This window comes from Microtus ochrogaster, linkage group LG8 (genome assembly GCF_000317375.1).
Source record: "Microtus ochrogaster isolate Prairie Vole_2 linkage group LG8, MicOch1.0, whole genome shotgun sequence".
In the NCBI taxonomy this organism is placed as follows: domain Eukaryota; kingdom Metazoa; phylum Chordata; class Mammalia; order Rodentia; family Cricetidae; genus Microtus; species Microtus ochrogaster.
The window spans coordinates 19,588,191-19,600,341 of record NC_022033.1 but is presented as its reverse complement, the minus strand read 5'-3'; the positions used below and the strand labels follow the sequence as shown (position 1 = coordinate 19,600,341).

General features: G+C 47.4%; 1 protein-coding gene across 3 annotated transcripts in view; it reads left to right on the top strand.

The window, feature by feature from the left end:
* The window catches only part of Ppp1r16b (protein phosphatase 1 regulatory subunit 16B), an 88,892-nt gene that overhangs the window by 26,043 nt on the left and 50,698 nt on the right, over nt 1-12,151 (top strand). For all 3 annotated transcript variants that reach the window (XM_005362999.3, XM_026787028.1, XM_005363001.3), the window contains exon 2: nt 2,348-2,696. In XM_005362999.3, the coding sequence (XP_005363056.1) occupies nt 2,447-2,696 (250 nt within the window). In that variant the 5' untranslated portion in view covers nt 2,348-2,446. The remainder of the gene's footprint in view (nt 1-2,347; nt 2,697-12,151) is intronic.

The following is a 12,151-nucleotide window of genomic DNA, read 5'->3' as shown; positions in this document are numbered from 1 at the left end:
CCTTCCCTCCTTTCTTTCTTTATGCTGTTGTTTGCTTGCTTGTTTAATTTGGAGACAGGGTCTCAATCAGTGGCTTAGGCTGGCCTTGAACTTACTCTAGCTCAGAGAGGATTGGAACTTGAAATTCTCCTGCCTCCACCTCCCAAGTAGCTAGGATGCCAGGCTGCCACCAGGCCCAGAAACTCTGAGTTCTTAAAACCAAAACCAAAGCAAAGCAAAGAATGCTAAAGCCAAGCTGCATGTTTCCTATTGAGTCTTGCTCTTGATTTATTGACCACTGAGATAGACCGGCTCAGACCCCTGGGGTTGGCCCTGTGGCACTGGCAGTTTCCCCCCTCTCCAGCTGCTGCTGGCTTGTCTTCTGGATTCAGGGATGGAGGAAGACTGGCCCATTTCACCCCCTCTTGGCTCCTAAGGGACTAGACTTGGGATCCCTGATGGTCGGTCTCTGAAGGAAAGGCAGTCTGGAGGGAGGACATTGAAGCATAGGCCCCAGGAGATCAGCAATGTCTTCCTGAAGTTCAGACTTGATTCCCCAAGAAGGCAACTTTCTTTTCATCCCACAAATGTGGACCCACCCATCCTTCCGTGTTTCCCAGCAACCAAAGACAGCCTTGCCTGGTGGATCGAGGGTGCTCTGCCTTCAGGCCTCCATCCCTTCTTTGCTAGTAGATGTGCAACCGTAGCCAGCTCCTTTATTCCTTGAGTACCCTGGAAATTCTGGGAGGTGACAGAGCATTTTGCAGATGGGAATATAATCTTCGGAAGGTCCAAGTGATTGTCCAAAGACCCCTTTCCTCTGCCTCAGAGCACCCAGGGTCTGTGCTGATGTGAAACGCACTTGGCTTCAATCTCTGAGAGCAGTTGTATGTTCTTTTCCTTTGAAGGTTCTCCAAGGTGTGTATGTGGAAGGACTTCAGCCCATAGATTCCAGGTCTAATATTTCAGCAGTTAGTAAACTTTTGGGGTCGGGGGAGTACTTTAACCCTTGAAATTCAAGATCCTAAAGGGACTTTGTTTATGCAAATTGTTTATTTTTACTGTCTTTGATTTTATGACACAGTCTCACTGTATAGCCCAGACTGGCCGCAAGTTGATAAATGTGCTTGCCACCAAGTCTGATGACCTGGGTTTGATTTCCAGAACCCAGAACATCATGGGAAGAGAACTGACTCCTGCAGGTTACCCTTTGACCTCCACATGTGCATCATGGTGCTGTGTGTCACAGCCCAAAAGAAATAAAATGTAAAAGGAAGAGAGACACCTATCATGTATTATAACTCTGCTTGACATTTTGATGAAAAAGAAATAACTGTCCAAAAACAACCAGAAAAAGCGAAAGAGTTGCCCTGAAGGTCTGGCCCTCTGCTGGGCTTTACCTTAGTGACAGAAGTCACCTGTTGTGTAGCGTTAGGACACTTGCTCTAGGAGAGTGGAAAAGGTTAGCAGTGTCTTCTCCATTTATGCAAACAGTTCTGACTTTGTGGGCGCCTTGAAAGGGCCTCAGGGGTCCCCCCACAGGGTGCCTGGGCCGCACTTTGAGAACCACCGCAAGCTTATATCCTCTTATTTCCCTCCAGCCCAGTTTGGGCTTCTATTTGTTACCTGCCCCCCCCCTCCTCTCACGTAGATCAGGTTAGCCTCAAACTCACTATGTAGCCAAGGATGACCTCAAACTTTTGATCCTCCTGGCCTGAATGTCCTCAGTGCTCAGATCACAGGCATTCACTTTCATACCCTAGTTATAGGGTGCTGTGGATGGAACACGGACTTGGTTCCCATGAGGCAAGGAAGCAGCCAGCTAAACCTTATTCCCAGCCCTCAGGGCTTCTATTTGAATGCTGCACAGCCTGGGGTTTCCTGGGTTTGGTTGCCCCCGTGTTGTCCTAAGCCCCAAGATACCCTCTAGTTCCACTATCACGTGACTTACTTCTTGAAGTAGGATGCCTTTGCACAAGAATGCTTGCTGCAAAGGGCAAGCTTCTGCTAGCTGACTGTGGCTTGAGAGGCAGGCAAACGCCATCATGCAGCAGAACTTTAAGGAGGAATGGAATGGTCTCTATCTGGGTATCCAGCGTGGGATCCACTAGGAAGTGTGCACGTAGGTGTGACTGTGAAACTGCACTGTTTTCCTTTCATTCAAACGCTGGCTCACAGCAGAGCCAGGCCTTGCTGGGACCTACTCTCTACTCTTAAGAAGCTACACTTTGCTCTTGGCACAATTGGAAAGAAAAGCTCAAGGGATCTCTGAACTCTGGTCAGGGTGGTCGGGTGAGTTTCTCTACCATACGATGTGTATTCTCGGGGCTCATCAGTCCATCTCTGTGTGTCTGTCTTCCCTCCCCAGGCCCCACCATGAGGCCCCAGCCCCTCGGGAGCCCCTGCGCTCCCCTGGCCCCGGGCACACCGTGCTAGCCCCAGGAGGGCAAGGGCAGGCGCGGGGGCCATGGCCAGCCACGTGGACCTGCTCACCGAGCTGCAGCTGCTGGAGAAGGTACCTACACTGGAGCGCCTGCGTGCAGCCCAGAAGCGCCGGGCTCAGCAGCTGAAGAAGTGGGCACAGTACGAACAGGACCTGCTTCACCGTAAGCGCAAGCATGAGCGGAAGCGCAGCACAGGTGGCCGTCGCAAGAAGGTGTCCTTTGAGGCCAGTGTGGCGCTGCTCGAGGCCTCACTGAGGAACGATGCCGAAGAAGGTAAGGCCCCTGGCTCCAGAACCCGGACTGTACAGGGGCAGGCAAATTCTGAGCTGCTCCTGAGGTCAAGTGTGGACCACCCCATCAGTCCACATTAGGAAGAAGATGGCCCTAGGAGACTTCTCCCCCACTCCTGAGACAGTCTCCTATAGCCCAGGGAGGCTTCCACTTGTAATGCAACTGTGTATGACCTTTAACTTCTGACCTTCCTGCCTCTACTTCCCAGGAGCTGGGACTACAGGCCTGTGCCATCGCGCATCCCTTCCCACCCTCAAGCCTTGGCTTTATCTTAGATTGTTGGAGACAATGAGTCCAGCTTTTGGCTAAGGAATACAATAACAATTTCCCTTCCCTCCCACAAATATTTACTGACAGCCTGCTTCCTGCGGCACTGGCACTCGGTGCAGAATGATGAACACGTGGTATCCCGTGTCCCGTGTCCCCCCACCCACCCAAGCTGGCTACTCTAGGATGTTACATTTCTGGAATCCTTTTCTCTGGTCCTTACTCAGCCGTGGTATGCTGCTCTTCTTTTTCATGCTGGGAGGGAACCCAGGGTCTTATAAAACGGATCCAGCACTTTCTCCAGAATCCATAATCCCTGAATCTGTTCTCAATTCACTCTCCACTGCCACATCCATGGTGGGGGGTAGTGAAGAGCTAGACCCTGGGGGCTGGTGACTTAGCTGGGAGGTTAAGAGCACCGATTGTCCTTCCAGAGGACCCGGGTTTGATTCCTAGTACCCACAGAGCAGCTCACGATCAGCTATAACTCCAGTTCCAGGGAATCTGACCCACTCTTCTGGCCTCCCAGGTACCAGACATATGGGATATGTGGACATACGTGATACACACACATGCATGTAGGCAAAATACACATACACATAAAATAAAAGTGATAACATCTTTTTTAAATGTATCTATACTCTGGAGGTGGACACCTGGGTCTAAAACTGGATGTGCAGGTCCCTGTGTGACCCTGACACAGAGAAGTTCTTTTGTTCTCTGTCCTTAGACTTTACTTGTCCAAAATGGGGGAGACCGTAGCACCCCCATGAAGGCCTTCTGAGCATTCAGTTGAGTAATACCCGTGAAGTATCTTGGACATGGCCCTCATGTTAACTATACGCTTATGATTGTTTTTAAATTTCGCTTTCTGACTTTTGAGACAGGCTCTCAGGTAGCCCAAGCTAGTGTCTATGTAGTTGAAGATGACCATGAATTCTTGATCTTTCTGCCTCCACCTCTCAAATTCTAGGATGGCAGGTATGAACCCCCATAGCTGATGTATCAGCATGTTTTATTATATTGCTACCGCTTATTTCTTTAAATGTGTAGTTTATATTGTCATGGATTCCGTAAGTCTGGAAGTAGAGACAAGTATACACCACGTTGTCCAGGATGGTTTTACTCTCTGAACTGTGTAAATAAATGAATGCATGTTCATACTGTTTCCGGGTTGCATGGTTACCCTGTACTGCTTACATTCAATAACACCCACTTTACAGATAGGGATATTGGATTCAGAAAGATTCAGAACCTTGACCCGATAGGATAACAGGATCAGAAACCCCAGGTAGGATACTACCCCGTGGCTTTTCAGGTTTGCTTTCTACAGCTAGAATGGCTTTGACCAGGCTCCCTCAGTGTGCATAGACTAACGCCTGCTCATTATAGCTGCAGTTTGTGCACATGCCCTTTGACCCCTCAGGAGCATCTGCACTACCCCTGGAGAACCCTGGCATGTCCCCTGGATCCTTCTGGAGCCTCTCCTGGTATTAGGCACTAGAACAGTTAGTGAGAGCTGAGGGCTGGGGGCACTGAGAACATAAGAGACCATGGACGTTCATAGGCCGAGTGTCCCTAACCATGGAAATCTGAAACATTTGGGGCACCTACATAGATGTTGCATATAGAAACAAACACGCCTGACCTCATGGGATGGGTCATAAATCACGGGTGGGCTAGAAATGACGCCCAAGCTGCTTGCTGTAAGTAAGTGGGACACAGAAGTGAACTTACGTTGACTTGGTTTCCCTCCTCGAGCCAATCATCATGAGTATTTCAGTACATCAGGCACACCTCATTGCAAGCCTTTCAGATAAGAGATACAAACCTGTGCTCCCCTGACCCTCCAACTTCTAGACTGCCCCGAAAGCACCATACCATTGATCCCGGTAATACGGGGCCCTAGGCCGTGAGCTGGGACAGGCTTCCAGATCCATTGAGTTTCAAACGGCCCAGGTGAGAGCTGGGGTGAGCCCCTGAAAGGCATGATGGCTCAGGCTGGGGATGTGGATCTGAGGCTCCTTCCCACGTGTGATTTGGTGTGCTGGGTGACGTGGCGGCCCCATCCCACTCAGGGGGTGGCTGGCAGGCTTATGACGAGGTCTAATTTTTGGTGGAGGTGGCAGTTCACTAACTCCTCTCTCTCCACGTGTCAGTTGCGCTCCTCTTCTCTGGAAAACCCCATTTCCCCTCCCAAGGGGCTCTGCAGACTTTGAGAGTTGGCTGTGTGTTTTGGAACAGTTGATGGCACCTACCCAGCCCGCTACCCAAATATCATCTCTTGTCAACTGTCAAGTGCGCTGCTTAGAAGAAACGTGGCTTGGAGTTCAAGGGTGCTCCTCCACTCCATCCCTAGCCTATGACCTTGAACAATTTGTTTTCCTCTCTGTTTTCAATTAAAATTGAAATTAAATTTGAATTAAAATTCGCATCACAGAGCATGGAGGGCTTGGGTTTGAGAGAGTGTGGCAGGAGTTAGAATTGGTTCTAGATTTATGTAGTTCAGCTGGTAGAGGGGTTGCCTAGCATGTGTAAGGCCCTGCATTTGGTCTGCAGTACTATGTAAACTGGGTATAATATCCATACCTGTGATCCCAGTACCTGAGGCAGGGAGGTCAGAAATTTTGTGTCATGCTTAGCTACATAGTGAGTTCAAGGCCCCAGCCTGGGCTACACGAGAAGACTAAAACATCCTAGACCTTTGAAAGTTACCCTGGACCCCGTGGCAGATCAGCAGTGATTTAAATAGTTCTCCAGATAAAACGACTTTAATGTTTAAGAAAATATAAAATGCATACAAATGAATTCTTATTAAATCAAATGATATAGTGTTGTACAGAATAAGTCCCTTCCTCTCTCCCTTTCCCCCCTTCTAGGCCCTGCTTGTTCATCTGAAGTCTTTCCTTCTATGTGTGGACCGGGAGGCACATAGACCTTCATATTTCTTTAAGCTTTTATGCAAGGAAAGGCATCTTGGGATTCCAGGCACGTGACTCCAGTGTTCACCTCCCCCCCCCCAGTATGAAGTCTCGAAGTTATGTGTGCCATCAACACGCAGCACAGCAGACTTGCACGGTTCACTGTGTAATGTTTTATAGCTGGTGTCACTAGGATCTATATAATTTCCCCAGTAGTTTTTCTTTGGGCACATGTCTAAGTATTTATCTTGGACAAATGTGGAAACATGTTTGCCAGCTGGATGGAAGTCATTAAGAAAAGACCTCTGGATTGGTGTCATTGTGGAAAGCTGTGGGGGCCGTGTGAAGGGGACCCTGGGGTCCACGGGTGGATGTGTTTGAGGTTGCTGTCCGTCAGCCCTTGAACTTGCTGATCTCTGCTCAGCTTTCTGGCAGCCTGACAGAGCCCGCCTGTGCCTGGGCTGACTGAGACCGGCTTCTGCTTGCTGGCTGAGCTGCTGTTTGGGAGGCTGCTGGGGTGTTAGCTCACAGTGGCGAGGGAGCATGGGTGACAGCTCCCCACTCCCTTGAGCTCATAGCATCCTGAGTCAACCTCCCCACCTGCAGAGGGGGTGGGTGAGAGTTGTTCTCAGAGAAAAACAATCTGGCTAATGTCCTTGACCTAGGACCTGCCTGAGCCCCTCCCTCACCACTCCTCGGCATCTTTTGATTCCTCCTCATGGCCCCTAAGTTCTTTGGCCCCTTTGGCACCTCTGGGTGCGTGCTTCCCTCACCTGACATATCTTCTCTAACTCTTCAGGTTCCCAAGGAGAGCTCTCCACAGGCCTCGGGCACCTCAGCCATCACTAGCATAGAAACGGTGCACCTCGCTGTCTCCTGAGAGGCTGCAGAGAGCCAGGGGGGTTGGTGTGCAGACTGCAGTTCATCCCCCTGAGTTGAGAGCTCAGCTCTCCCAGTGACTACCTGTGCATGTGGGGACAGTGACCTAACTTTCCCAGACCTCAGTTTCCTCACTTGAGCGTGTTAATACCCCTACCATGTAAAGTTGAGGGGCTGACTTGACTTGGTAGATGCTGAAGATGTGTGGTACGAAGTGGGGAAGAGGCAGAAGCTGTTATTTCTGTGCTGTCTATTATTCCACGTTTGCGCAAGCTCTCCCTGTTAACATATTCTGACTCTCACCTTCATGATTATTTATCAGGTACCGGGTACCAGGCAGCTGCTTTGCATACACCATCTCGTCTAATCCGTACAGTGACTCTCTCAAGCTGAAGTTGGGATAGTCAAACCCTATTTTGGAAAAGTAACTTGGAGCTTCATTTGCATATTCTAAGATCTGCCCTTATTTTTTTTTTTTAACTGTTCAGGAGTTTCCCACCAAACTCCAGGGCTCTGTGCCCATCTTCACAGTCTAGTTTTAGAACTTGTTCATCACCTCTTGCTCCTGCAAAATCATCCCCAGGCCCCAATCCCTGTCCCAGGTAACCACGAGTCTCCTGCCTTTTCTGGATGTTTCCTCCATCTGAAATCAGCAGTGTGTGAGCTTTGTGATCATCTTCTTTCATCCCGGAGGGCAGTTTTGAGCTTGGCCAGGTTGTAGTGTGTGTGAGCTCTTGCTCCCTTGTTCCAGCCTTCTAGTGCGCCACTGTTAGGCTGTACCACAGTCGTTTCTACTCACCATGGACTGAGCATGTGGATCTTAGTCCTTTGGGATTGATGATCAATGCTGCTAAGAACAGGTGTTCGAGTCCTGATGTGGACATTTGTCTGTCATTTTGGTGCAGTTACCCAGGAATGGGGTTGCTGTGTCACATGGAACATGTCTATGTAACTTATTAAGAAACAGAATAATGGCTTTCTAAAGGTTTCAGAACAGGCAGGGCCACCATGGCTAGGGATAAGGGATCTATCTAGGGACCCCAAAAGTCAAGACCCTAAGGACAGCAGAAACACCAGGGTCCAGAGAGCCTGAAGGAGCACAGATCACAACCACAGATAAGCCAGCCGGTTTTATAGGAAAAACCCAAAGCAAGAGGTACAGGTCAGTCTGGTCGCTAAAGGGGAGGGATTTAGAGACAGAACTGAGTCGTGGGTCTGTCGTGAGAGTCCCATGAAGCCTGCATGTAACTTAACCTCTTCCAAAGCTGCCCTGTAATGGGCTTGGAAAGATAATGACACAGCCTCTGCTTTAGAGAACCGTTGGGTTGCAGCTTAAGTGAGTGTTTGCTCCTTTGCTTCAGCCTATAGGGCTTCCCTGTATGGCCTTGGCTCAGCTGCTTTCCAACTCACCAAGGCAATGGAAACTCAATTCAATGTAACGTTATGTAGAAATGAAATGTATAAAATAGTTACAAGATCTGTGCCAGGGCCAGCAAACTGGCTCAGAGGGTGAAGGCACTTGTCGCCAAGCCTCATGGCCTGGGTTTGATCTCCAGACCCCACATGGTGGAAGGAAAGAACCAGCATCCACAAGCTGACCTCCCCATATAGACCATGACACACACACACACACACACACACACACACACACACACACACACACTCCATAATGTATCAATAACAATAACAGTAATAAAAAGGCTGTCTAGCATAAGTTAGCTGGAGGTACAGGACCCTCATCCACTCAGTTCTGTCAACATCTCCTGGTCAGCATCTCTGTGAGGCACAGCACAGGGTCCTGGCTTTATCTAAAGGAAATGGCTCTGACTTTCAGTTTTGGTGACTTCTGAACAGGAAAGTTTCTTTTCCTCTCCTTCTAAAAATAATGCCTCCTCGTAGAATGTTCCAAAACTATAGAAAGCGGAAACACTAAGAAGATAAAACCCACACTTGCGATGACCACTGGCAGCCCCAGGTAATATTTTGGTCTTTTATCTAGGAGCTACACGCTGCTTTCTCATGGGGGTGACTGGAGGAAAGCTTAAGTGAGGGGTGGAACACGAAGGGCTTGGGGCCAAGGTGATCCCCTTTCCAATCTCAGAGTTTCTTTGTTTTCTTAAAAGCTGAGACCCCTAAGAGCTTGTGTTTAGCTGGGGTCTGCTAATGACTATCTCCTGTGTTATAGATTAGGCACACTCCTGCCATCCCAGTGTGCTGGAAGTCTGGGACTAAAGGATTCTGAGTTTGAGGCCAACCTGGGCTAAATAATGAGACCCTGGCTCAAAAACAAACAGATGGGAAGGAAAGGCGGCCCACCAGTTAAGAGTACCGACTGCTCTTGCAGAGGACCTGAGTTCAGTTCTTAGCACCCATGTCAGATTAACTCTAGTTCCAGGGGACCCAACACCCTCTCCCAGGACTCCTTCGAACACCTCTGTTCATGTGCACTTACCCACACAGAGAGATACATGTAATTAAAATATAAAGGAAACTAAATCTGCGACAATGAAGAAATTAAAACTTAGAGGTCATTTCTTTGGTCATTAAATCAGAGCTGTACCTGTTGTTTTTTTCTCTGTTTCTTTTGCACAATAGCATCCCGTCACCTACCTGTCTAAAAGTGTCTGCACCTTCCATGGGCACCCAGGACCAGCTTACCTGGGCTGTTCTGGCCAAAACCTCCCTTAGGACGTGGTCACTTTGAAGTTCACGGGGTATTGGAGGATCCACTTGGAGACACAGCTCACATGGCTGTGAAGTCAACACAGAAGATTTTACTTTACGGGGGTGTGGGTAGCCTTGGAAAATAGGTGAAGTCTTTGCACGGCTCTTGTGAAGCAGTGTGGCATCCACACCCATCAGTGGTGGCTTCTTCCTGGCTGGTGAAATTGGAAGCCATTTCAATTTCTTTCTTTCTTTACCATTTTTATTTTAAATTTATTGGTCTGCCCTGCATCTTGAATGGCTCTTTACCAAGTGTACTTTTTAAAACATCACATCTTGATCTGTTACATGCCTCCTGCCATGCTCCCTGCCATGAGAGTCACAGACTCTAGCCCTCTGACTCTGTATTCCTCAACCAGCTCTGCATTCTATAAGTTGCCTTGGCCATGGTTTCTCTTTACCTTCACCGGTAGGAATTTGCTCATCCTCCTGTAAAACCTATTTAATGTCGAGAAATTATTCTTAATCATACTGATTACCTAGATTTCTCTGAATTGCTTAATTTTTGTTCATATTTTCTACTAGCATGTTTTTTCTTTGATTGGATTCAGTGACTGTTGATGTTTGGGAAGGGAAAGATGGTCAGTAACAGTAAAGGGGGGATGCCAGCCTTCTGCTGTCAGGCATGGCTCAAGTATTTTCTGCAGAGTGTACATTTGTGTGCTCACTTTAAAACTGTGTTCATAGGGTATTTATTTTCCACAGTGCCAGAGCCTGAAGCCAGAGATTTGTCCATGTTAGGCACCGGCTCCTCCACCAAGCCACACCCTAAGTCATGCTTCTGGTAAAGATTTTGTTTATGCCTTGACGTTCTTAATTTTATGTAATAAAACCTGACTGCTTGCCTTATTCTCTTATTATTTTATTCTTTGCTTTTATACCATACTTAAAGCAGGGGTTTGGGGCAGGGGAGTTGGCTCAAAAGCTATGAGTACTTGTGGGTCTTCCAGAGGACCCTGGTTTGGTTCCCAGCATCCACCTGGTGACTTAATGATCATCTGTAACTCCAATTCTGGGGAATCCAACACCCTCTTCGGATCTCCCTGAGCAACAGACACACACATGGTACACGTCTATACATGGAGGCAAAATACTCATACACATGAAACAGAAAATAGACGAATCTTCAAAAAGTAGGGGAAGTTCAGAAACTGATTTGAAGGCCAATTCTCCCAGCACAGAGTTTTCTTGGAGCACAGCTACAGCTGCCCACTTGCGTCTCATCTGTGGCTGCTGTCACACGGTTGAATCTGTAGCTGAAACCATACAACTGACAAAGATGAGACTATTTACTCATCTCTTGACCTTCATAGGAAACGCCAATCAAGTACAAAGCATCTTCATCCTGAAATACCTAATAACTTGTGCTTTCTTCCAGGTCTTCGTGACCTTCTTTAAATGAATCAAATATGCGGTGCTGCCGGAGTTTATACTTTTTAGTATAAAGTAGTAAATGAAAATCTGTCTCTATTTTCTTCCCCAAGAGTTATCCATTCCCCAGCATTCCTTGCTTTTCCTCAGGATTATGACACCGCTTTTGTGTCCCAGGGCCTCCTCTGCAAACATGGGAGCCTGCCAAGCTCGTTATTCAAGCCCCGGAGCTCTATGCTGCAGCATGATGATTTGTGTACTCTTTAAAACTGGTTAATAGGACAGTTCAATTCTTTCAGTGCTGGAACTCGAATCCAGGGCTTTGGACATGCTAGGCAAGGGTTCTGGGGTTCTCCTACCCAGCCACATTCCAAGTCATGGTTATGGCGGAGTTTGTCTTCATGATTTGGAATTTTGATTTTTATGTTGCAAATCTGTGAATGCTTGCCTTATTCCCTCATTATCTTATCCTTTGCTTTCGGTCTCTTTAAACAGGGCTCAGAGAGCTTGCTTGATGGACACAGTAGTCCTTCCCCTGTCGTCTCTTTCAAAAAGCTCTTGGTTCTTGTTGGGCATTCACATAATCATTAGGACTCTTTGGTGAACTTTCTCTCCAAACGCCAAACATTGGAAGTATCTATTGGTGCTCTAATAACCAATAAGTTTAATTTGGACCAAACTCCCATGTTTGCTATGGTAAGGTTTTCTAAATAGATCTAGGGGTGGGGTAAGGGAAAAAAGCAAGACAACTTCTCTCTTGGAAACACTAGGTGTTCGTTAGGAATTCTGGAAAGAGGGTCTTCTTTTTCTCTCTTTTTCTTTTCTTTCTTTTTTTTGTAGAAATATCATTTTTCTTCCTGAAAGGAGAAAAATGTATATTAATGTCACATCAGGTTCCCTTGTCTCCATCTTTTTTTTTTTTTTTCAGATTCTCCTAGGGTTTTCTATGTAGAAAAAATATTCTTTGCCAGTAAGGTCTGATCACCTTGTTTGATCAGGAGACAGTCTGTTCAGTCTATATCTGTTGGTTTTCTCTTCTCCTCAGACTTCTGTTCCTCCTGCATATGTATATGGTAAATATATTGACTTTCATATATTTGAATTAATAAGGATATTCATACATATTTAGGAACACGTGGCTTTGAGACTTGTGAATATCCTCTACTGACTGTGTCCTCCCCGAATCCAATCTGGCTGTCCTTGGAGTGAGTGATAGACACCTTTCTCCTTCTGCTTGACTTTGTCTCTTAGTATGGGGTATATTTCTCTCTCTCT